At 47.6% G+C, this 26390-nt stretch overlaps 1 protein-coding gene across 6 annotated transcripts in view; it reads right to left on the reverse strand.

Annotated features, from left to right (window-relative positions):
* Positions 1-1217: 1217 nt before the first annotated feature.
* LDLRAD3 (low density lipoprotein receptor class A domain containing 3) overlaps positions 1218-26390 on the reverse strand; it is a 297605-nt gene continuing 272432 nt past the window's right edge. For all 6 annotated transcript variants that reach the window (XM_085011433.1, XM_021083186.2, XM_021083185.2 and 3 more), the window contains 2 exons: positions 6249-6594; positions 1218-4577 (listed from right to left, as the gene is read on the reverse strand). In XM_085011433.1, coding sequence (XP_084867559.1) covers positions 4340-4577; positions 6249-6594 — 584 coding nt within the window. In that variant the 3' untranslated portion in view covers positions 1218-4339. The remainder of the gene's footprint in view (positions 4578-6248; positions 6595-26390) is intronic.

Consider the following 26390-nt stretch of genomic DNA (forward strand, 5'->3'; position numbering starts at 1 on the left):
GCCACACGGGATCCGAGCCGTGCCTGCAACCCACACCACAGCTCACGGCAACGCCGGATCCCCAACCCACTGAGCAAGGCCAGGGCTCGACCGAAACCTCTTGGTTCCTATTCAGATTCGCTAGCCACTGAGCCATGACAGGAACTCCTCTTTTCCTTTTAGACACTTATCACACCTCCACTGGACACTTATCACACCTCCCTTAGGGTGTGTTTCTCGATCATTTCCTCGTCCTAGCACCCATAAAAAATGGTACACTGAGAGATGAAGGAGTTAATATCTTGATAAACCTTTGGGGCTTAATGTTTGGGAGTGTCTATTCTAGACCGCTTGGGGCAGGACATGTCACATACCTGGGGTGTCACTATCTTTCTGACACATCTAGGCACCACTACACGATCTCAATCTTGGTTCTGCAACTCCCGTGTTTAGATTCTCGTGTAAGTTCTAATTCTGATCCAGGCCAAGGTTACTTTTGTTCGTAGGTGGTGGTGACCTCCTGGGCATCCTGATTTCCTGTGCAACTGCCTCTGCAGTGTAAAAATGAGACCTGTAAGAGCACAGAGATAGTCCCATCACTGGTGGGGCCAATCAGGGCCAGTTGTGGTTCAAAACTAATCACCTGGAGTTCCCTGCTGGCTCAGTGGGTTAAGGATCTGGCACTGTCATTGCCTGTAGTGTGGGTTTGATCCCTGGCCTGGGAACTTCTGCATGCCTTGGATACGGCCAAAAATTTTAAAATGTGTGTATGTGTATAACTGAATCACTCCGCTGTACAGCAGAAATTATCGTAACATTGTATATCAAGTATACTTCAAGAAAACTTAAGAAAAGTGGTTAATACAAAACGAATCACCAGGACACCTGTGTCAGAGTGGAAGCGTGTACTATGTGGTGAGACTCTCTTCCAGTTATCACAGCCACTTGCCCCCTTCCCTCCAACAGTGCCATAGAGAGGCCACCATGGGCACAGTGAACACCCTTCTTCTGAAATGACATCGCAGAGTCCCTTGATGCTAACTAGCATCCATGACTTTACCTCCGTATTCCAACCACACCAGCTGTGGAATCCTTAAACGCCCATCAGATTTCGAGGTCCCATTAGTATTCTCTGCTTTTTCCTCATTTTATTAGGGAGAAAATTCATTGCCGAAGCCATGACAAAAGTGGCTGCCCATGCTTTAGACTGCCGTAGACAAGAACCATTCACACCAACAGAAAGAACGAAACTGCAAGTTTATTTGAAAGTACAAAATTAAAAAAGAAAACAAAACCTAGTCAAAAACGAAAAAGCAACCACACACAACCCTTCCAGTTTACATCAACCTTGAATGCTGCACAGTATTTATTAACCACTCAGTTGCCTTTTTTTTTTTTTTTTTTTTTAGAAAAATGACAATTCAAAGTAAGGGGAGTTGGGCAGATGATGAGTGGTCGATCACAGTGGATTATTTTAATGCTAAAATAAAAAGGATTCGCCAATCGCATTTAAGAAGAGAGTGCAGGAGTTCCCATTGTGGCTCAGTGGGAATGAACCCGGCTAGTATCCATGAGCATATGGGTTTGATCTCTGGCCTTGCTCAGTGGGTTAAAGATCCAGCGTTGTCGTGAGCTGTGGTGTTGAAGATGTGGTTCGGATCTGGTGTGGCTATGGCTGTGGTGTAGGCCAGCAGCTATAGCGTTGATTCAACTCCTAGCCTGGGAACCTCCATATGCTGCAGGTGCAGCCATTAAAAAAAACAAGAAAGAAAGAAAGAAAGAAAGAAAGAAAGAAAGAAAAAAGGAAAGGAAAGAAAAAAGAAAAGAAAAGAAAAGAAAAGAAAAGAAAAGAAAAGAAAAGAGCAAAGACATGTTTTCTGCTTGGCATGGATTAGGCCATGCATACAAAAAATATCCTGGTTGGAATGAGTTAAAAAATATTGCTGGTCACTTACTTGCTATCTTGATTAGGGGAGGAAAAAAAAAAAAAAAAACCAAACCAAAAAAACCCTGCAGCTTTGGTGTCCTGTTTTTATCTTTTTAAAAACAACCATTTAAAAACATCAAATCTATAATAAAAATGTCCCTGCGTTTGTTTTAAAAAACAACATTAATAGGCTCCCCTTATCTACTAAGACCATTTGTCTTTCCTGAGCTGCCTGGAAGCTGCAAAGCGTGTGAGATTAATTCACTGCACAATTAATTAAAATTAGAATCCTTTCCTCTAAACAACTTCCAGAGCACCAGAGAGAAGCAGGGGCCCAGCAAAGGGAGAAAGGAAGCCACTCTGACTCGCAGGAGAGGAAACATTTTGGCCAGAGTTCTTAACATGCTCTGGACGTCATCAAAAGTTCTTTCTTCACTGGATTACTAGGAAAATAACTCACGTTATTTTAAAAATGAAAGATGTGAGCAACTAGGTTCCTTTTCTTAAAAAACAAAAACAAAAACAGCAAGTGGCTTTCCTGTAACATACTTTGGATTTGGTTTAAAAAAAAAAAAAAAAGTCTACAGAACAGAATCACTGAATGCCGTTTCATGCCCCCTCCTGCAGGCTCCACCTGAATTCGCATCAAAGAGGTCACTGAACACGTGGCAAGCAGCCCTGCCTGGGTGACAGCTGCCCGGAATGGCTCCACCTGGTTCCAGTTTTGTCCCCTCCACCTCCCCCCTTTAGTCAGTGTGGTTTCTTGCAGAATAACGCCTAAGTTTCCACCCAAGACTTCCCGGGGGTGGGGGTGGGGGTGGGGTGGGCACTGTGGCTGGCTGGGCACAGAGAAGGAGGGAAGCTGGCATAAACTCAGAGACGATGAAGCGAGGGAGAAAGGCGTCCCTCGTTCCGGCATCCTTCAAGAACTCGATAAATAATAACTCAAAGTGCAACGATGCACAGACGCCTGGCACTCAGGTCAGTCTGGAGGTGGGGGCTTGTCATCAGCGCTCAGCGGGACAAAGGCGCGAGATCTCCTTTGCATCTTTGTTGGGACCTCACTCGTGGGAAAACAAACAAACGAAAAGGACAGCTTTCCTATACACATATAAATAGTCCCTTAACTAGAAGGGAAAAAACAAACACACCGTTTCAAATGCATTTCTAAGAGTTTTTTTTTTTTTTTTGAAGTCCAAATGGCAAACCTTGACTCCAAACTGTCTGTGACCCACATCTCTCAGAGAAGAAATGATGGGGTGTTCAGAGAGGCCTGGTCCTCACTCTGACCCTAACCCTAATCCTCAGTGGGGACGCTGGTACCTGGGCCTCAAGCACAGCCCAGGAAGTGGGAGCTCTTGTGGGAGGTACCGAGTCACGTTCTCAGGTGAGTTAGAAACCACAGCGTCCTCAGGTCCACACGCACAGGTAAAATGACCTCCGAGTGTTAGGGGAGCGGGAGGCGAGTGCTCAAGTCACATAAACTGGCAAGGTGGGCTGGGCGTAGTCTACAGGGACAAAGGGCCAGATCCGATTTTTGGCCAACTCAGGTTTAGTCCTCATTCCTTGGCCACAGGCAGGTCACACCTGGGAGGGCGACCCCAGAGACCAGGAAAGGACGGTGGCCCAAACCAGACCCAGACTCTCAGCAGCCTGTGTGTCTTAGGAGCTGGGAACTCAGATACGCTCCCTGCCTGTTCTCAGGTGAGGCTGATGATATACGATGCTGGAAAAAGCTCTCAAAAGAGGATTCTCGGGCAAATTGTTAAAGCCAGAATCTATCCAGAGTTGCCAGTTTCAGAGTCCTTCCGAAAACCAAAGGCCACTGCTGACTTCTGAAAGGCGGTACTCACGGCAACAGTGTTCTCTGGCCCCTGGCTCTGGGGACCCAAGAGCAATGCTTAGCCGGGTGCAAGGCAGGTTCTTGATGCTCCCCTGGGTGGCCAGCCAATGACAGCCTAGCCTCCTGATGGATTCACCCAACCCAGATCCCCAGTGAAGCCCTAAAGTAGCAGCCCACAGGGTCCTTGCCCTTCTGAACATCCAATATGGCACAAACACTGCCTCTGCAAGGACCACCTAAGTATTGCACTCTCCTGCCCCCCCTCCCCTGGAAATTTACACCCCCCACTTAGCAAAATCCCAACAGTAACAGAAAAGTGATCTGGAGAGGGCGCTGTGATCCTGGGATGGGAAGGAAGAGTAACCGCCCCAAAAGGATGCACCATACATCATGTCAGTCGAGAGGCCAGGACGACGCCAGGTCGCCCTCCAAAGAACATCGCTGACATCTGGGGAAGGAGGAACGCAGAGACAGCTGACACCCCAAATCACTCCTCGAGGCACCCCGAGGCACCTCCCGTGAGCACAGGTGGCCAGGATGGTACCAAGTCAGAGCAGATTAACCCATATGGACTTTGGAATAACTGGATTTTATACTTCTTCGGTGCCCTGGCTGGGCTCGGAGTCCCTGGGCTCAGTGGTGGCCTCCTGCGGGTCAGGGTGTCCCGGGCTGTGGCCGGTGTCATCCACGCTCAGGAGGCTGCTGGCTGCCTGGGAGCTGGCGCTGTCGGCACTGCCGGACCGGGAGCGGTAAGGGGGCAGGTCCGCTTGGTTCAGAGACTCAGTGTCGGAAGAGTAGGGCGGCGGAGGGAGGTCGTACCACGCGGGTCTGAGACAGAAACCGGGATGGGGCGGGAGAGATGGGGAAGCAGGGGTGGAGAGAGGAGAGAACACATTAGCAGCCCGGGCACAGCAGGCAACACCAACTTCTGCTTGTTTCTGGCGGAGGCTGACATTAGGAATGGGATTTTCCTGAGAGAGAAAGACAATGCAAGGACTAGGAAAAGCGGTGGTTTGCAAGAAGACGAAGGGAGCTGAAAAAGGGTCAGAGTGCTCTAGCTGGCTTGTGCCGACTGGGCGGTGCCAAAATCGCATCCTCTGGGAGGACCTGGAGGGAGAAGACCGAGCCCTCCCTCGGCCCGTCCCGGGGGGCTCCGGCAGGGATGCAGGGCTGGCCTGGTGTTTTGGGGGAGCCTCTGATGGTCCACAGAATTTGGGGCTCTTACCAAAAGCCACCTCTGCCTGGTTGTGTGGACTTGGTTAAATGAAAGAATATGCTCTGAAACCCTCAGTCTCCCTCTCTGTAGAAGGGGGGTAAGAATGACACCTTGCTGGCAATGACATAACTTAAAAGACATTTTCTTTTCCAGCTCCCATTTACTGAAGGCTTATGATGAGTCAGGCACCGCGCCACCTACCATACATCTGTTTTCCTACTTAATGCTCACGAGACTGCTACGAAGGAGCCATTCTTTTATGCCCGTTGTACCAGGGAAGAAAGTGAGGCAAAGGGCAATAAATGGCTTGCACAGGATCACAAACAACTAGCAAGCAGCAGTGCTAGGATCTGAACCCAGGCATTCTGTCTCCAGATTCAGCAATTTTGACCTTGGTCTACATTGGCTGGTCCTGTGTTCTTACACTTATCTGCAAAGACGTCCTTAAGCACTGGCCCCTGGAGCTTTGTCTGCCTTTTATGAAGAGGGAAAATGATGATTAAATTATGCAAGAGCTGCCACTGGCGAGGGTTCAAGGATCCCAGTTCACCCAGGAGTACTGGCCGCAAAATGCCTCATGCCACACACGGTGAGTCCTGGGCTCTGGTCCCAGGACTTCCAAGTGGGTTCTTGGCGATATGGTGGAGGTCATCAAAGGAGAGGGGAGGCCTGAGCAGGAAGCACCGAGGTCCACTGCCAGATCCGCCTATGGAACTCTGCTCTTTGACTGTAGGGTTTCTTGTACAGCTTCATCTGTGATGAGGGTTCTACTGCTTAACAAAGCTTGAGAAAGTTCTCTTCCGCCCTCTTTATTTTACAGACGAAGCCACGCAAAGTTAGGGAACTTACTTATTCACTCCCTCATCCATTCACTCATTCAAATAGGAACTAAACCTCAAATATGTCCTGGGCACTGTTCTGTGGTAGCAGGTGAGCAGAACTGGTCAGGAGTCTGAATGTGTGTCCGTGTTGGCGTTACCAGGATGCAGGAGGGGGTCTGAACTGGCTGGGATCCTAGCTGTGTGTCCTCACCTGAGTACCTTAAAATCTGTTCTCTCATCTGCAGAACGGAGGCAAAGAGAGAACCTCCCCTGGTGAGTGGTTGAGAGGATTAACTGAAATAATACACATGAATTGTCCTGCAAGGACTGTCAGATGCAGCTGTCACCTTCAGCAGCTGAACACCGGCTCCTGGCAACACCGGGAACCCAGGTGCGTGCACACCTGCCCGGCTCCTGCGTCGGCTGATCCCCCCTACCCGGTCTCTCTCCTCCAGCACGCACCTTTGGTCCAGCAGGGCCTCTGAGTAGGAGGGTGGGGAGCCCACCTCGGACGCGTTCTGCTCGGCCTGGCTGGCCACATACTGGATGCCGTTGTTGACGTTGTAGGTGACGTTGCAGCGGTGGGGGTGGTCCAGGACCACCAGGCGGGACAGCAGCACGGGGTGCTGCAGCCGGTGCACTGGCAGCGTCATGAGGTTGTTCCGCTTCCGCTGGTGGTGCAGGACCAGGGCCAGCAGGGCCACCACCAGCACGAAGATGACGGAGCTGCCAATGATGGCGTAGGTGATGCTGGGGTAGTACACGAGCTGGTTCTCCGAAGTCACAAACACCTGCCCGCTGCCTGGTTCTGAGAAACCCCAGAGGGGAGAGAAAGGAGAGGTTACCAAGTTGGCTCACCCATCTGCCTCAATGTCAGCCCCAGGACAGGTGTGCACATGGTCATAGCAGCACGACTCACAAGAGTCCAAAGTGGAACCACACCCACGTCCATGTATAGGTGATGGATAAACAAAATGTGGAATGGCCATACAATGGAGTATTACTTGCCCATGAAAAGTACTGATGCGTGGCCACAGTGTACAATTCCAATTACACGAAATGGCCAGGAAGGGCAAATTAATAGGGACTAAAGGGTGAAATGGGGCTGGGGTGGGACTGGGGATTCACTGGGAATGGGGCGTCGGGGACCTTGCTGGGGAAGTAGGAATGTTCTAAAGCTGGCGATGGCTGCACAAAGCAATACACTTACTAAAACGCATCATTGTACAGTTAAAATGGGCAAACTTTAGGTTATGTAGGGGTATACCTCAACCAAGTTGTTAAAAAATCAGCCCCAGGAAATGTAATATCCAGGGAACAGGAATGATAGCTCCTCTGATAGAAATCAGTTCTTCTCTGGAAATTTATAACATAACAGATATGAGGAACACTGTCAGCGTGTCTGGGGTTCCTGAGGTCTGCAGAGCAGTGATTTTATGCCAGGTTCTTTGCCAAGCTTTCAAGATGGAGAGCCAGCATAGCACAGGCTAAAATCATGGACTCTGTCCTTAAAAAACTAAAACCAGAGTTACTACATGGTCCAGCAATCTCACTCCTGGCATGTATCTGGAGAAAATTCCAATTCAAATACACACAAGCACCCCAATGCTCACTGCAGCACTATTCACAAGAGCCAAGACATGGAAGCAACCTACATGTCCACCGACAGATGAATAAAGAGGTTATGGTCTATGTATATATATGTACACAATGGAATACTACTGAGCCATAAAAAGAAAGAAATACTGCCATTTGCAGCAATGTGGATGGACCTAGAGATGATCATACTAAGTGAAATAAATCAAAAAGACAAATATCATGATATAACTTACATGTGGAATTTAAAAAATGATACAAATGAACTTATTTACAAAACAGAAACAGACTCAGACATAAAAAAATAAATTTATGTTTACCAAAGGGCAAAGTGGGGGAGGGATAAATTAGGAGACTGGGATTAATGGGTACATAGTACTTTACATAAAAGAGATAAAAATTAAAATAAATAATAAAGCAAACTACTACATTTAGAATGATAAGCAGTGGGGTCTGACGGTACAGCCCAGGGAACCCCACTCTGCCCTGCAGCCCCCTAACAAGACTCACTAGGCAATCGGCAGGTGTTTCTCAGTGGCCCTTGGAGGAAGGTCTGGTCCATGTCTTTGCCCTGCAGGTTGCCAGTACCCTCCTTCTCCACATGTGCTAGTGAGCCACACCTCAAGTGCACAGGGGAGAGGCTCCCCCGTCAGCAGCACACACCTGGCACTCAAGGCAGGTCCAGGCTGACCCAGGACACCAGAGCAGCCTTCCTTGTAGCAAGTGGGGGACCCCTCTTGTTTGTGGAAGACCCACAGCCACCCACAGTTGTGGCCCAGCTGCAAGAATAATCTAAATGCAGCCTAAGTGAGCAAGTCTGTGACCACATCCTTGTCTGTTCAGCCTTGGAAGCAGTGAGGGGGTTTTAGTGGGTTCAACCTGAGATGTGATGAAGCAGCAGCACTTCACGCACCGGCTGCCCTGCCCCGGGCTAAGCTTTTCCACACCCTCATCACTAGAGGTGCCCCTGCTCTGTTCATCCTGGATCTCCAGTGTGTAGGGTGATGTCCGGCTCACAGTAGATGCTCAATAAATACACAAAACTCAATGGAAAAAAAATTTGTGTATTCATACATGCTGCTAAGACAGGTGCTATTTTAGTTTATTATTCCTGTTTTTCAGATGAGCACATTGACCCAGAGGTGCATTCACTTGTCCAAGTGCACAGAAGAACGAAGTAGGGGAGTCAGAAAGAGAACCCAGATAGTTCTTCAAAAATCCACCTGCTGGAGTTCCCTGGTGGCCTAGGGACTCAGTGTCATCACTGCTGTGGCTCGGGGAGCTTCTGCCTGCCGTGGGCAAGGCCAAAAAAGTCCACATTCTGATTTCCCAAATAATCCTGATCTGAGACAAGAGAAGATCCTTCCCCTCAGGCTCCAAGCTTGGTGTTAATTTTCTTTCCAGCCACACAAACATGGACTGAAGGCTCTGAAGCATTTCCCAGTTCGTGGTGGTCACTGTTTTCAGGATGGACTTAACAGAAAGAAGCAAATAAGGTCCCAGACGAGAGACAGAAGCGTGCTGCAGACAGTTATGGGAGAAAAGCAGTTCTGGATTTTTCTGGAGACAATCAGCTGGTACTCAGGGGTTCTGCTGGGGTTCTGTCTGCTCCCAGCTTAGATAATTAAAGGCTGGGTGGGGGCCTGTGTGTATGTGTTTGGCATGCACGGGTGGGTGTGCGGTTCAGGATTCAGGTCTAAAAGAAAAGAGCCTCTTCATTTTGCTACCGCCAGCACAGAGCCGAGGGGTGGAATCCAGGAGCCGTCACTTCTGGCTGGTGCTCAAGCAAGTTATTTAACTTTTATGAGTCTCAGCTGCCTCATCTTTAAAATGGCAGTGGTGCTGGGGGAATAAGAGCAGCCATCTCCTCAGATTACTGGGAGGGTAAAATACAACACAGACACAAAATGCTGGGAGCACAGGGTCTGTACTCAGTTCACGCCTGCCCCTCCCTCCTTCCCCTCCCACTCTTGCTCCTTCTCTTCTCTTTCTTTCATTGAGGTAACACTGGTTTATAACATTATATATGCTCTACATGTACAACACTGCATTTTAATTCTGTATACACTACGGCAGGTTCACCACCAAAAACTCCGTTTCCACCTGACCCCATACAGCTGCTCCCCTTTACTCATTTTGCCCTCCCCCACACCCTGTCCCCTCTGGTAAGCACTACTCTGTTCTCTGCATCTATGCATTCTGTTTGGTTTGGTCTGTTCACTTACTCTGCCTGTATTTTATATTCCATGTATGAATGAAATCATATGGTATTTGTCTTTCTCCACATGACACCTCACATAGCACAATACCCTCAAGGTTCATCCATGTTGTGCCAAATGGCAAGGTTCCATCTTTTCCATGGCTGAGTAATATTCCATTGTGTGTGTCTGTGTGTGCATAGACATAGACTACATCTCTACATACTCATCTGTTGATGGTCACTGAGGTTATTTCCATAATTTTGGATACTGTAAATAATGCTTCAATGAACATAGGGGTGCACATATCTTTTTGAATTAGTGCTTTTGCTTTCTTTGGATAAATAGCCAGGAGTGGAATTGCTAGATCATATGGTAGTCCTATTAAGTTTTTGAGGCACCTCCATACTGTTTTCCGTAGTGACTGCACCAATTTGTGTTCCCATCAACAGTACCTGAGGATTCCTTTTTCTTTTTTTTTATCGTGGTAAAATATATATATAACATAACAAGGGCCACTTTAACCATTTTTAGGTGGGCAATTCAGCCACATGAAGTACATTCACATTGTTGTGCAACCACCCCCACTATCCATCTCTGGGATTTTTCATCATCCTGCACCAGTGCAATGCTAATCGTTAGTGTTCATGTGCTTTGCCTTATCCTTACCAACTTCTCTGGACCAGAGGGAGGGGCTGAGAGTGAGGGAGAGGGTAAGAACTGAGTGAGTTCCTTTCCAGAGAGATGTTAGTTCTTAAGAGAAAAAAGTGGATGCGGGAGCTCCCTGGTGGGGCAGAGGATTAAGGATCTGGCGTTGTTACTGCTGTGGCGCAAGTTCAATCCTGGCCTGGGAAATTCCATGTGCTGCGGGTTCAGCCAAAAATAAATAAATAAATAAATAAAATAAAGTAGATGGATTTTTACATGGAAAACAAATAGGTCCAGAGAGTTTAAAACACTGGCTTCTATGTAACCACTTGGGGTTTAAGAATCCAAGAGGGAGCTCTTAAAGATTGAAATTTAAAATGCTTGTGGATCTTAACAGTCTCATTTACGCCTTGGAAAGCAGGCTCTCTCCAGATCTGCCCATGTTGGCAGCAGAGAAGCGGTGAGCATATCCGCTCAAGAAATTATGATGTTACATAACTCAGTGGGGCCTGGTTTCTTTTCTGCTCTGTGTGTAAAATGTCATCTTGCATTAATTCATTAACTAGGTTCACTTTTCTTAAGAGCTTAATGAGCCCGCTGGCCAAATGACTAATATCAGAGTTGCCTGAGACCTGAGCTCCAAGTGCATAATCCATGGATAATGAAGTTTCCATTTATTCTGGCTGTCCCTCAAGCTTATGCCCTCACGCTCCACTGTCAAACAGCTTGAATTTCTGTCCCGCAGTGGCGGCGTCTATGGCATTAATTTTGGGCAATCTGGTTACTATCAGAGACCCCTGGGCTCTCAAAGCCTCGGGGCCCTGGCTGCCGCCCGTGGGGGAGTGGGCTGTGCTCCACACTGAGGAGAGCCTATTTCTTTTTCTTCTTTTTTTTTCTTTAGGGCTGCACCTGCGGCATATGGAAGTGTCCAGGCTAGGGTTCAAATAGGAGCTGCAGTTACCAGCCTACGCCACAGACACAGCAACTCAGAATCCCAGCTGCGTCTTCGACCTACACCACAGCTCACAGCAACACTGGATCCTTAACCCACTGAGCGAGGCTAGGGATTGAACCTGCATCCTCATGGATACTAGTCGGATTCTTTTCAGCTGAGCCACAACAGGAACTCCTCTGAAGGAGGGCCTTTTTCTAATTCACATAGAGGCGCTATCTGGCCCGACAGAGGGACAGAAGCAGCTGACATTTGTGACTTGGGGTTACTTTGCTTCTAAAACCTTCCCTTCTCCAGATGCAAATGAAATTAATCTTACCATCATTCACCTCTCAGACTAGCTCTGGTGAAGTTTAAGTTTACAATTTGTTGGCCAGGTCTTGGGAAAACGGGGATAATGATTCATGCATGGCTAGTGGGAGGGAAAATTGGTACAAGCCAGGGTGATCACAGGGTTAATAACATAGATCGAAATAACAAATGCCCGTTAACAATATATATGAAAATAAAAAAATACATGTCCTTTGAGCCAGTCATTCCACTCTTAGGAACCTAACAGATAGATACACTCACACAAATGAGAAATAATTTTTTAACCAAGTCTTCACTGAAGCATTGTTCATAATAGCAAATACATCGCAAAAGATCTAAATGTCTATCAATACAGCTAAATACATTACACTGCAACCATACAGTATCAACCTGTTTTTAAAAACTAGGCCAGCTCTACATATGCTAATGTGAAATGATCTGAAAAATGTTGTGATAAGTGAAAAAAAAAAAAAAAAAGTCCAGCAGCAGAGACTGTTTTGAATATTTCTAGAAGGAGTCACAGAACTGGTACCACTGGTAGCTCCTGCTTTGTATTATTTGCGCTGTTTTATCCAGTCAAAAAGCAGTTGTGTCCTCTGGCTTTGCCTGGGCTGATCGTGCATTGAGGTTTTGCTACTGTTTCCTTCCTTCTCTCCCTGTAGAATGAGGGCTCTTGGGGGTTCACCTGTCACTGTCACTCACTCGCTCAAGACCCCTCCCTAAGAGCGGCATGGAAACCTCCAGCCTGGCCTTCGGAATCCAGAATTCCTGTTCTGGGATGTTCACCAACCCCTTCCAATGGACGCCTTATCATTCTCTTGAAAACTCAACTGCCTTTTTATTTATTTATTTATTTATTTATTTATTTATTTATTTATTTATTGTCTTTTTGCCATTTCTTGGGCCGCTCCCGCGGCATATGGAGGTTCCCAGGCTAGGGGTCGAATCGGAGCTGTAGCCGCCCGCCTACGCCAGAGCCACAGCAACACGGGATCCCAGCCGCGTCTGCAACCTACACCACAGCTCACGGCAGCACTGGATCCTTAACCCACTGAGGGAGGGCAGGGACCGAACCCGCAACCTCATGGTTCCTAGTTGGATTCGTTAACCACTCGCCACGACGGGAACTCCTCAACTGCCTTTTTAAAAAAATAACTTTTTAAAATTAATTTTTCTCCAGATTAAGTATTTCTTAAAAGTCAGGTTTATTAAGGTGTAATTTACACACAATTAAACTTACCCTTTTAAAATGCATCGTGAGATGAGTTGTAACCAAATGTAACAGTTACATAAGCATCAGCACAAACAAGATATCAGACCTTTCCATCCCGCTGCTCATTTACAGCCCCTGGGAACCACTGATCCGCCAGCTGTCCAAAGAGATTCACCTTTTCCAGGAAGTCAGGTAATCATATAGTAAGGGAATCATACAGGAAGCAGCTATTGCGTGTGGCTTCTTTCACTCTGCACAATGCTCCTGAGATTCACCCATGCTTCTCTGAGTATTACTAATTCATTCCTTTAGAATGTTGAACAGTGTTCATTGTATGGATGCATCACAAATTGTGTATCCATCCACCAGTTAAGGGAGGGAAGTGGTTGTTTCCAGTTTTTGGAATGCAGATCCTTGTGCTGACATATATTTTCCTATTTCTTGGGTATATACCTAGAGGGAAGACTGCTGGATTGTATGGGAGGTGTGTGCTTAACTCTGTAAGAAACCGTCGCACTGTTCTTCCAGGAGGCTATAGCACAGAGCCTTCCGCCAGTGGCCCTGCATCCTCTAAGCACACAGCATAGCCAGCCTTTGCAAGTTCAGCTGTACTCACAGGCGCGTCGTGGTAAGTATTTAAGTTGCTTTTCCCAATGACGAAGGATGTTGAGCACCTAATTCAAGTATTGATCTGTCATCTGTGTATCTTCTTTGGTGAAATGTCTGTTTAAATCTCTTGCCCATTTTAAAACTGGGTTGTTGGACTACCTATTATTAAGCAGTAAGAGTCCTTTAGATGTTCTGGGAGATAAGTCTTTTTCCAGAGATGTATTTTGCAAAGATCTTCTTCCAGTCGGTGGCTTGTCTTTTCATTTATACTCTTTTCATTTACTTTTCTTTTTGAAGATAAGTGTTTAAAAATTCTTTTATGAAGTCCATTGTATTAATTATTTCTCTTATGTTTTGTGCTTTTTGTATTCTATCCAAGAAATCTTTGCCTAGAAGACATTTTATAGCTTTAGCTCTTACATTTATATCTATGATCCACTGCAAGTTAATTTTTGTTTATGGTACAAGGTGAAGTTCAATGTTCTTTTCCCCCCTCCCTTCGGATATCCAGTTGTTCCAGTACCATTTGTTGAAAAGCCTATCATTTCCTATTGCATTACCTTGGCACGTTTGTTGAAAATCAATTGAGCATACAAGGCTGGGTCTATTTCTAAATGATCTATTCTGTTTGATTGAGCTACATGCCAATCCTTATGGCAGTAAGTGTGTGGAGAACTACAGCGTTATAGCAGGTCTCAAAATCAGGTAGTGTAGATCCTGCATGCCTTCTTTTCTTGCAAATTGAATTTTCTGATTATAAAAATACATTAAAAATAAAATTTAAGGTAACAGAGAGATGCTCAAGACAGACAACCCCTCCCTCCATCCATACACCTACAAGAAAAAAAACCATGGGTAATAGGCTGGTATAGACTAGGGGTTGTCGAACATTTCTGTTAAGGGTCAGACAGTAAACATTTTATGATCTGTGGGCCGTAGTTTCAGTCACAACCACTCAACTCTGGCTCTGCAGGGCAAAAGCAGCCACAAATCAGAAGCGAATGAATGAGTGTATGTGTGTTCCAAAGGCAGCAGGTCCAATTGTTGAGAAACTATCCTTTCACAGACTTCTCCATGCCATTGGTTTTTTTTTTTTTTTTCTTTTTCTTTTTAGGGCTGCATCTGCAGCATATGGAAGTTCTCGGCTTAGGGGTAAAATTGGAGCTGCAGCTGCCGGCCCACTCCACAACTATAGCAGGCCAGATCTGAGCCAAATCTGTGACCTACCCCACAGCTTGCAGCAACGCCGGATCTTTAGCCCACTGAGCAAGGCCAGGGGTCGAACCCACATCCTCACGGACACTATGCCGGTTCTTAACCCACTGAGGCACAACAGGAACTCCCAAGTCATTGTTTATCTTCTCTTATGTTGAGAATTACAGCTGTATTACAGGTAAGTAGGTGATCACGTATTAGAACTTAACAGGAAATTTTTTTTTTCAGGAAATCATGAACTTCCGATTAATAATCCTTTAGCAGAAGAGATAATACTTCTTAAAACTTCCAGTTAAGGCACCAAAAAAAAAATTTCTACATTTTACAACTCATTTCATTGCAGGTGTTCTTTTAATTCAGTTTCAGAAAGATTTTATTTCTTGATATCTTTCATGTGTCGGGATGCATGAATATCTTCCTTAAGCCCAAACAACCACATCACTACACGTAATTTTCATAGATCAAAGTTATTTTAAAAAATCATCTAGCTATTACTTTAAAAACTAGATTGTCCAATAAAATGGAAGATTTCAAGAACAAAACAAAACAAAATGAAATGAAAACACACTACCAAACAAAAAATAGGCAGCAGACCAGATCCGGCTCCCTGGCTTTATTTTGCTGACCCACTAAGGGTAGATCCTTTCCAACCTTTCTCTGTGTACATATGCATGCACGCATGTACTTTTCTTCATGCTGTAAGACGCTTCTGCCAATGGACATCTTTCCTCACGCACGCATGCACACCTTTGTTAAAGAGGAGCTGTGTAGGATCCCACCACCGAGGTATCTCACAATTTACTGCTATTTATCCAACCTCTGTGTTGGGCACTGAGTGTGGAAAGGTAGACAAGCAAGCCTGGCCCTGCCCTCGGGGCTCTCATGAGTCAGGTTGGTTTCTTCTTTTTCTTCCCCTCTCGCTATTACTAACAAAATGTACATCATAGGGGCACAGAGATCAGTAACCACACATACTTGTTAGCATCTGTGCCCAGAAGTCTGATGCCAGGAGCCCCCATACCATCTCAGGCAGCTTCTATGCCCTCCCTTCTCCTTCCCACTGCAAGAGAAATCATCCCTCCACCTTCCTGCTCTTGCAACCGAGTCCCTTCTCCGTTAACTCTGATGACTCTGATCAAGATATTCTGAAATGTCTTCTCTGAGATGGCAAGAGGTAGTGCATGAAAAAGGATACCCTGGTCAAAGAGATAGGAGAAAAAGTAAACTAGATAAATGCAACCACTTCTTTTTTTTTTTCTGTTCAGAGGGCAGGCTCTGGAACCAAACTGTCTAGACTCAATCCTTGGCTTTGCCACTTAGTACCTGTGTGACTAAGACAAGTTGCTTTACCTCTCTGTGCCTTAAAACCCTCATCTGTGAAACACAATAAAAAAAGCAGAATTCATCCCACGGGGTTGGTTTACAGATAAAACCAGAAAGTACATAAGAGTTTCTAAGTCTGGCACACAGTGCATACTTAATAAAGCCTAGTTCTTACTAATAGCTATCATTATAGGACTTTTCAGAGCCTTTACTAGGTAACTGTATACTGTGAGGTTTCATGAGAGGATGTGGCTATTTCACCAACCATGGTGCTTTGCTGAGACAGACAGAGCATACATCCCATTCCACATAAGCACAGCCCCAGCATTCTGGAAGCTGTCTTGTCACAGGTCACAGGGGCGTCCCTTGCCTTTAGGCACGTTGTTAGAAGAAGCTCTGTGGCTGCAACTGCCTACTTTAAAGAGGCAGAAGCTGAGAAGCGACTGCCTGGTGCCCCTCCCCCTGTGTGCAGCAGTGGCACCTGCCTCCCGGGTCACACCCAATTACAGCCCAGCATCATCATCACTGACTGAAGTCGGCCCAGCATCAGGAGGCTCTGATGGTGCAGCAGCTCCTGCGTGTGAAATGAGAGATTCCATCCATTGCGAGGGTTGTCCAATACTCTGCCATCTTGACACCTGACAAAACCCAGCAGGCAAGAGCTGATCCTGTTCAAATGCGCACAGAGCCCAAGGCTGCCCTGGGTCCGTTCTCTGGATCTGCGAGTTCGTTGTTGCTCCTGCATAATCAGTGCCTCAGTGCTACGACTGTCTGTTAAACCTTATTACCAAGGGAAATGCTGAGTGCGCACACTTGAAGCTTCTGAGTGCAGAAAACTTCCTGAATTATTTAGGGGCAAGGGCTGATAACAAAAGCATTACAAGCAGGGCTCCCAAGGGGGAGATTTACGGACCAGGAACAAATTCATGTTTTCTGGGGGTTTCAGAAAACCTTAACGCCATGACCTGGGCCCCTGCACCCCAGGGGGGATCAGGAAAGGGCTATTGGTTTTGCACACACTGGGATCTTAGGACTTGGTCCCAGTGCTGGCAGGACAAGGAGTCCTCAAAGGGGAGCTCAAGGCATTTCTGGTCCCAAGCAGGACTCTGACCACAAGCCACAGTGGTCCTAGTTCCCACGCCCCACACCCCCCACTGCTGTCACCCTCATCCCGGCCACGTCACCTTCACCCTGCCCCCTCTCTTGCTTGCAAGTTTCTTTTGCCACACAGCCTCCTCTACTCTGGGCTGAGAGGGTGCCTAGACCCGACCGCCGAAGGCTGATCCTGTGCGGACCCGGAGACTGATTTGGCTCTGCCCCAGCTTCCAGCCCTTCCTGAACTTTCGCTTCCTAAGGTTGGGGGGGTCCCCAATTCCTCAGAGCTCTGCCCCTCATGGCTCCTTCCTCCTCTCGTGTGTTCGTCTGCTTTCCTCTGCCTGCCCTCCTTCCAGCCGCGCCGGCCTGGGAAAAGGTACCAGTTCTGCAGACACACCTGCGACTCGCCACTTAGTGCCCGCTGCCTGTGAAAGTTGGGCCCCACAGCCTCCTGGTGTCGAAAGGGAGACAGAGTTTAATGAAGGGACAGTGCGAAGTTCTCCCCAACCTCAGGCCTGAAGAGGTAGGGCTGCGGCTTCTGGAATCGGGTGAGGCCAGGTGGGAGCTGGGGCCTCTATGGGGAGGAATATGCCCTTCACCCCTCTGGCCTCACAGACTGGTAGCTGGGGGACCAGATATCCTGACCTGTTCTCTCTCCACCCTCCAACCTCCTGCGGGTGCTGCCAAATGGCAAACCCAAAAGCCAGAGGGTATGAAGGCCCAGCTGGTGCAGCCCAGGAGAGTCAGTGTGCAGGCATAGAGGAGGTGTGTGGAGACTGGCCAACTGATAGTCTCCAGGCCAGAGCCCCCGTGCTCTTCCAGGTCTCAGCCTGCAAACCCTACTGTCCTCCCAGCCTTCACTCAAATGCCACTGCTTTCATGAAGCCTTCTGCTGCATTCTGTTGGAATGCAAATAGCTCCTTTCTGGGCTCTCCTCAGACATTGTCCCCTCTGCTGGATCCCAATGACATCCTGCTTTAACCATGTTTGACCCCCTGAGGGAGGCAAGGTGGCTTAGAGGACAGGGGGACAACCCGCTGTCCTCTGGCCCAGGGCTGACCTGAGCTGCACCCCACTCAGGGAAGCACTTTCCTTCAGCGCTGGCACCCATGCCCACGTCACCCTGATGCGGAAACGAACCAAACCAACCAAATGAGAAAAGCCAAGGCTATTCATTCAGAGCTTGGTTTAGCAAGGGGGTCAGTCACCGCCACCTGCGTGTTGGAAGAGACGCCAAAGCAGGCGCAGGAGCAGGAAAGCACGTGGTGGACTCGAGGGAAGGATTCGGGTGTGCGTTGACCTGGGGCTGCCGGCCTGGGGACGTGGAGGCAGGCCGACCGGAACTGGGGTCTCTGATGTGCATGGCCAGGGAGGGGGCGGGAAGGGAGCATCCTTGGCTTTCTCTGGTTGGTTCTAAGCTGGACATACGCACAAAGACTCGGGAAGCCGTCAGCTACTAAGTAGGTCCTGGATGTTCTGGGCCCATTGGTTACAGGGGTTATTGTTTGGCTTTCTGCGCTGCTTGGCTATTGGAGATTGTGGGTCAGAGTTTTGCTTTTTTATTTGGCCGAGCACGAGGCCTGCGGAAGTTTCCTGGCCAGGGATGGAACCTTCGCCACGGCAGTGACAATGCCAGATCCTTAACCACTAGGCCAAGAGAGAACTCCCCAGAGTTCTGCTTTTACACACAGTCTGGCTATTGTCCATCTGTACATTTCAGTGTCTCAGAACCATCCAACCCATGTCCCCAGGTCTGGCCCAAATCCCACTTCTGCTTGAGTCCCTCTGTCACCCTGGGGCGTGTCTATTGCTCATTTTCCTCATGTGTAATGTAGGTGTGGTAAACATCTAGCTGGCAGCATTTCCGTGGGGCTTAGAGCTGTGACAACTGACGTCCTTGCCCAGGAATCATGAGTCTGCCAATGTTATCAGGCATCTGGCTGTTCAAGGAGCTGGGAAGTGAGGTCTAGGCATGAATGGGGACAGGTCCATCCAATGAAAACCAGGCGGCATGCATGATGGCCAGCCTCCGTTTGGGAGTCTGATGGACAGGCTCAGAGATCCGGTTCAGCCGCAGACTCTGTGAGTGACACTGGGCAATTTCCCGCACCCTTCTAAGCCTCATCTGTAACGCCGGGATTAAAGACCTGCCCCACCAGAGAGGTGATGTGAACGTGAAATCTAAGGTGAGGGAAGGGATTGTGAGCTGGCTGTTCTGACCTCTCTCTATCTCTTTCTTTTCTTTTTCATTATTTATTTGCTTTTTAGGGCTGTACCCATGGCATATGGAAGTTCCCAGGCTAGGGGGTGGAATCAGAGCTACAGCTGTCAGCCTATATCACAGCTCACAGCAATGCCGGATCCCTGACCCACTGGGCGAGGCCAGGGATAGAACCCGCATCCTCATGGACAGTAGTCGGATTGGTTTCCCCCTGCACTGCCACAACGGGAACTCCTGCTGTGGCTTCTCTTATCTGTGCAAAGATTTGGACCCCTTCACACCTGAGCTGACTGGCAGAGAAGAGAAAACGATCTCCAGAGGGAGGCGGGGACAGGGGCTGGGATTTTAGGGACCTGGGGGCCGAGGTCTTCCAAGGGTTGAGCTGAGAGCTAAGGAGGGGCTTCTGGTTGGGCACATGTTCACTAATCACTTACGGAGCCCAGATCGCGGCTCAGGTCTTGGGTTCAGGGCTGCGGATTCCAGGACCTAAAGGGCAGAGACTTGATCCTGGAACCACTCACGTGGGAGAGGCCCTGGGCCCCACTTCTCTCCAGGCTCTCCCTGGACCACCTCTACCAGCCTGCAGCCACATCCTCTCAAACAGGCAAGCTTCTGGGAACTGTCGTGGTCACTGAAAACCAAGGGCATCTTTGTATCCACCGGACTTTGCCCTGTTTTAAAAAACAGGCCGTGGGGCTGCTGTGCCCTGGTGGATCTCTATTCCAGGCACATCTCCTGTCCCAATTTAGATGCGGATTGAAAAAGTTTAATTTAAAGGGCAGACCAGCAAATGACTGAATCAAAAGAGAACCACGAAAACCCCACTGAACCATTACCATGGCAACGCAAGCTTCTAAAATTAACCCAAAGGAGGGTGATGGGAAAATCCTCGCTGCCAGCCTGCCCAGCCTCAGACGGACCACAGCAGGAACCATCCTGGCCGGGAGCCAGAGGGAAATTAGGAGGGGATCTGTCTGCTGGGAGGAAACTAGGAACAAGACTCTGAGACCACAGACAGCCAGGACACAAGCGCCATATTAAATTCAACATGGGAGAGAGGAAACACTGAAGAGAAAGTTCGAAGACTGGAGACTGAATGAGCGAAGATCTCCCTGGGAATTCTGTGGGTTTTTATTCCCAGAGACGCCAGGGGCTCTTGTCCTCCCCGCCTCTCACATTTGCCCACCTTTGGGCAGAAGGGGAAGGAAGCGTCCCTGAAAGGCCCTGCGTTTTCTCTTCTTTCTGTCTTTTCAGGACCGCACCCATGGCATATGGAAGTTCCCAGGCTAGGGGTCGAATCAGAGCTAGAGCTGCCGGCCTACGTCACAGCCACAGCAGTGCCAGATCAGATCTGAGCCCCATCTGTGACCTACATGGCAGCTTGTGGCAACGCTGGATCCTTAACCCACTGAACAAGGCCCAGGATCCAACCCACATCCTCACAGATACAATGCTAGGTCCTTAACCTGCTGAGCTACAACAGGAACTCCAGGCCCTACATTTTCATTCAGCAAGTGCTATTGAGACAGCCAACTGTTAGCAACGACCCCTAACTTATAAGCTGCTCACTGCGAGGAAGGTGGCTTGGCAGGGAAGAAAGACCCCACGATCCAGGGCTCTTAGAAGTCTGCTAAGAGCTGCTGTGCTTCCTCAGAGCTGGCTCTCTGCCTCTCTGAGGAAGGGCACTGATGACAAGCCGGGAAGTGAGGTGGTGGTGAAGAGTCTCTCTGCCAAGAGGCCCAGGACAGCCCTGCACAACTGGCTGGAGGGTCAGGAACTTAACTGGCTATTTAAGGCAGAAAAGGGCATTTTTAAAAATAGGAATTCATATTGCTAGCGAAACTCAGTGATGAGGGTAATTGGGAGCAAGGGCCCGGGTGGCCTTTTTAGAACTCTGCTCAATTGTGAAATGGCTTAACAAATGTCAACAGAGAGTATAGTGAGAGAGGCCACTGTGCTTCTATGCTGCTGCTTCTACTGCAGCCCTAAACAGCAAAAAGCCAATAAGGCCGGCAGGGGAGGGGCGTGCGCCACGATAATGAGCTCAAGTGTTGGGATCGATGTTCTAATCATTCTAAGCATCAAAGGGGAGACCTCCAAGGCATCTCTCTCTTGTGTACAGAGTGGCTTCAGCCAACCCAGGATCCGGCGTGAGACATCCTGGGCCGCTTCTGCAGGCAAGCAACACACAAAAAAACGCACATACGTGCCTCCTGAAATTTGCTGAGTAAGGACAGCTGTACAGAATTACTCTTTCTATTGCTTACTGTATCTAGTTACCTGGAGTGGTTGGTGGAAGCTGCAAAATTAAATGCTTAGCAGACATTCTTTGAACTTGATGGTCAGTTGGTTTCTGGTCCAATAATAAGGCTTGGCAAGTTGCAATACGATGGTTTATCGAGCCAGCAGTGTCAGCGGCCAGAGCGGAATACTGCTAACTCCAGTGGGGTGCAGGGAGCGGCACTGCTTTGATTGGTTTGTGAGTGCCCTAAGAATCATAAACAAATAGCGCTGCCAGGAAAAGCTAACCCTAAAAACCAGGGAGAGAAAAACTCTACCTCACGTGTGCCATTGTCACTGCAAATAAAATCTGATTAGGGTGGGGCTGAGAAAACAAACACCATCAAATATCAAGTACGACCCCACAAGCACATCCCAGCCGTGCCAGAGCTGGCACTGGCCCTGCCTTTGCCTTTCCTTTCCATTCCTGTCTAACCCTTTTCCATTCATGGCCAACTCATGTCCAAGGGCAGGTCTTGCTAATTCTGCTTCCAAACTGTGCAACAAGTTACCATCACCTGTCATATGGGTTACTACAAGAACTTCCTAGCTGGCTTCCCAATTTCCAGCCTTGCTCCTCTCCAATCCATTTTCTGCACAGCATCCAGAAACCTCTTTTCATAAATAAGATAGCTGTTCACTGGATTCAAATCCAACCTCCTAATGAAACCAAGCAGGGTCCTGTGGGCTCCTGGGCACACAAGCATTTCTGTCTCCCCCATTTCCTGTTTTTAGGGAATAAATTACAGCCTCCATGACCTTCTTTGAGTTCCAAAGGGCAGGTTCAAACAGGTTCAAAGGGCAGCTAATCAGGGAAGGGAGCAGATGCAGAAACCAAGGAGAAGCAGTCAAGAGATAACAGTGCAGCCTGAGGACAAGGTCCTGGTCTCTCCTCAAGGACTATAGATAACAATAATATATTTGAGTTCTTCTGCAGACCTAAACCCCTCAACAAATGGAAGATGTTAATGATTCTTTATTCCAGAAAAACGACAACCAGACCACTGAAACCAGCTTTGAAAACAATGCAAGCTTGCCTCTACTCCATCCTTATCTTTGGCCCCATTTTTCACTCCCCAAATTATAAAACCACCTCCTAATCTCTCCTAAGGGGGGCACAATCTTTGAGGCATTAGCCTGCTGTGAACTCCTTTGCCTGGCAAAGCAATAAAGCTAGTTTTTTCTCCTTCGCCCCAAACTCTGTCTCCACGTTTCTAATCATCACTGGTGAGCAGAGGCCGAGTTCTGGCAACATTAACAACGGCCAGGAGAGGCCTTTCTGATCTGGCTCTCAGCTCTTCCACAACCTGGGCTTGAGCCACTTACCTCCCGGCCCCATGTTCTAGCTCAGGGGTCAGCAAAGTCTGGTCCACTGCCTGTTTTTATAAATAAAGTTTTACTGGAACACAGCCAAGGCTGTTCATTTATGTGCTGTCTACACCTCTTTTTGTGCTACAAGGTTTACATGCTATGAGTGACATCCTTCTGACAAAGCCTAAAATAGTCACTGCCTGGTTACACAAGTCAAATTTTGAATCCTTAAGCAGATCAACATTGTAATAAGCAACAAGCTAAGAGGAATACGAGCTGCTTTTATCCAGCGACTTGCAGTCTCTTTCGGAAATCACTAATTCTCCAGATGTGGCAATCATGAAGAGGTGACTCTATCTACTACAGACTGTAAAGGGTGCAAGTCACAAAGAAATCAGCACCCCCCGCAACCTGGCCTGGCCTTTGCCGGCTCTGGCTTTGTGTCGTCTACAGAAGCAGGTGACTAAGATGTTCCTGCAGGAAACGGCAAACTTGGCCTTAATCTTGGATGCGAAGAACCCGAATGATTCAAAATCGGTCTGCTCTCTGCCACCACCACCTCCCTGGGTGGCTGGGCCGTATCCGGACTGTGCAGTCCTGTCTTCTGCGAGGGGCTTGGGTAGCTCATATTGGTGCTTCCCGAGAAGAAGGCTGGGTGGAGGTTTGAATGTTCTCTAAGATGAGGTGCTGGAGGCTCCATTCCAACAACCAAGGCCTCCAAGGCACCAGGTCTGTGAAGCTGGCTCTTCCCTAACAGAGGAGCGACTCACAGGGTCTGGGGCAGTGGGAAGATTCAGCTACCTGCCTGATTCTTTAAAGAGGAAATAATTAGCACGTATCTCCTGGGCCATTCTGGAACCCATGTATCCCAGTCAGACGCTCTCCAGAAACCAAAGCCTGGCTGGAGCGCTGCGGCAAGGATGTTTAAACCTTAACGGGGCTGTGTTAAAACAAGCAAGGGAAGAAACGAAAGCTTCTGTCACTGGCAGACGGCCCAAGCTGGCTCTCTTCTTTCGGAAGAGGAATAAGGGGACCCACAAGGGTCAAGGTGACACAAGGATGAATCCTGTGATGAGCTGAGAGTGGAGGGCACTACTGAACATTTGCTGGGGACCAGCCGGGATGCCAAGAGATTCTGGGCACAGCTACAGGTAGAAGTTACTAGGCAATGGACAGGGACCCCTGGGAATCTCAGGGCCACCATGGCTGGTTGCTTGGATTTTTTTACATTCAGTTTTTGAAGAGACAATATATGCCCGGTTCTGAACTCAACAGCTAAGAAAGGATCTGTAGGAGTTCCTGTCGTAGCTCAGAGGTTAACGAATCTGACTAGCATCCGTGGCCTTGCTCAGTGGGTTAAGGATCTGGTGTTGCCATGAGCTGTGGTGTAGGTCGAAGATGTGGCTTGGATCCTGTGTTGCTGTGGCTGTGGTGGAGGCTAGCAACTACAGCTCCAATTTGACTCCTAGCCTGGGAACCTCCACATGCTGCAGGTGTGGCCCTAAAAAGAAAAAAAAAAGAAAAGAAAAGAATGGGAGAAAATATTTGCAAATGAATCTACTCTCAAGGGATTAATCTCTGAAATTTATAAACACCTCCTACCGTTCAATACCAAAAAAACAAACAACCCCATCAAAAAATGGGGAAGACCTAAATGAATAGTTCTCCAAAGAAGACATACAGATGGCCAAAAAACACATGAAAAGATGTTCAACATCACTCATCATTAGAGAAGTGCAAATCAAAACCACTCTGAGGTACCACCTTACACCAGCCAGAATGGCCATCATCCAAAAGTCTACAAACAATAAGTGCTGGAGAGGGTGTGGAGAAAAAGGAACCCTAGTACACTGTTGGTGGGATTGTAAATTGGTGCAACCACTGTGGAAAACAGTATGGAGATTCCTCAGAAAACTAAAAATAGAACTACCATGTGATCCAGCAATCACATGGGCCTCTATCCAGAGAAAACCATGACTCAAAAGACACATGTACTCCAATGTTCACTGCAGCATTGTATACAACAGCCAAAACATGGAAACAACCTCAATGTCCATCGACAGAGGAATGGATCAAGAAGATGTGGTACACTGGAGTTCCGTCGTGGCACAGTGGTTAATGAATCCGACTAGGAACCATGAGGTTGCGGGTTCAATCCCTGGCCTCGCTCAGTGGGTTAAGGACCCGGTGTTGCCGTGAGCTGTGGTGTAGGTTGCAAACGCAGCTCGGATCCCCCGCTGCTGTGGCTCTGGCGTAGGCCGGCAGCTACAGCTCAGATTTGACCCCTAGCCTGGGAACCTCCATATGCCATGGGAAGCGGCTCTAGAAAAGGCAAAAAGACAAAAAAAAAAAAAAAAAAAAAAAAAAAAAAAAAGAAGATGTGGTACATATACACAATGGAATATTACTGTGTTAACTGTCGCCATTAAAAGGAACGAAATGCCAGCATTTTTAGCAACATGGATGGACCTAGAAATTATCATGCTAAGTGAAGTCAGCCAGACAACGAGACACCAACACCAAATGCTTTCACTTACATGTGGAATCTAAAAAAAGGACGCAATGAACTTCTTTGCAGAACAGATACTGACTCACAGACTTTAAAAAACTTACGGTTTCCAAAGGAGAGAGGTTGGGGGGTGGAGGGATGTGCTGGGGGTGTGGGATGGAAATTCTATAAAACTGGATTGTGATGATCATTGCACAATGATAAATGTAATAAATTCAATGAGTAATAATAAAAAAAAAGGATCTGTAGAGAAAAGTCAGTCTGTTCCCCCCATCGTTCTCCTCCCCAGAGGCAACCATGGGTGCTAGAGAGTGTGTGTGTGTGTGTGTGTGTGTGTGTGTGTAGGCTTCCAGAAACAGTCCAGGGATTTATTAGCAAATACCTACTATGATTTTTTTTTTCTTTTTCTTTTTTGTGCCCTATGGCATATGGAGTTCCTGGATCAGGGATCAGGTCTGAGCCACAGCTGTGACCTACAGTGCAGCAGCAGCAATGCCAGATCCTTTAACCCACTGTCCCAGGCCAGGGATCAAATCTGCGTCCTGACACTGCAGAGATGCCTCCAATCCCGTTGTGTCGCAGTGGGAACTTCAAATATCTATTATTTTAAGCACTATCATAATTAATTTTTTTCACTTATTAATGAACCCTATCAATACTTCATTTTTTAAAAAACCAAGCACAATTTTGCTTATTTAATAACCACCTCTACCGCACTTACTATATGACAGGATCTCCTTTTAAGTTTTTTTTAAAATGTTGAGATAAGTTTAGATTTATAGATTATAGAAATAGTAAAGTGCCCATATGCCCCATACCAGCTTTCCCTAATGTTAGCACCTTAACTAACGGTCAATCAAAACTAAGAATTAACCTTGGAACAATTATATTAACTAAACGACAGGATTTCTTCAGATTTTGCCCGTTTTCCCCACTAATGTCCTTTTTCCATCTTAGTAGCCATTCCAGAATTCCACATTATATTGGTCTCCACAAACCTGAGACAGTTTCTCAGTCTTTACTGACCTTGCCACTTTGGAAAAGGCCTAGTAGTTACTTTGTAAGGGAAGGTACACATTATTAAGAAGAATATCACAGATGTAACAGCCCTTTCCACTGTGT

The sequence above is a fragment of the Sus scrofa genome, chromosome 2, assembly GCF_054392235.1.
Source record: "Sus scrofa isolate SSC_HxYL_T2T_F1_AM1 chromosome 2, Sscrofa_HxYL_maternal_Yorkshire_Landrace_v2.0, whole genome shotgun sequence".
Classification (NCBI taxonomy): domain Eukaryota; kingdom Metazoa; phylum Chordata; class Mammalia; order Artiodactyla; family Suidae; genus Sus; species Sus scrofa.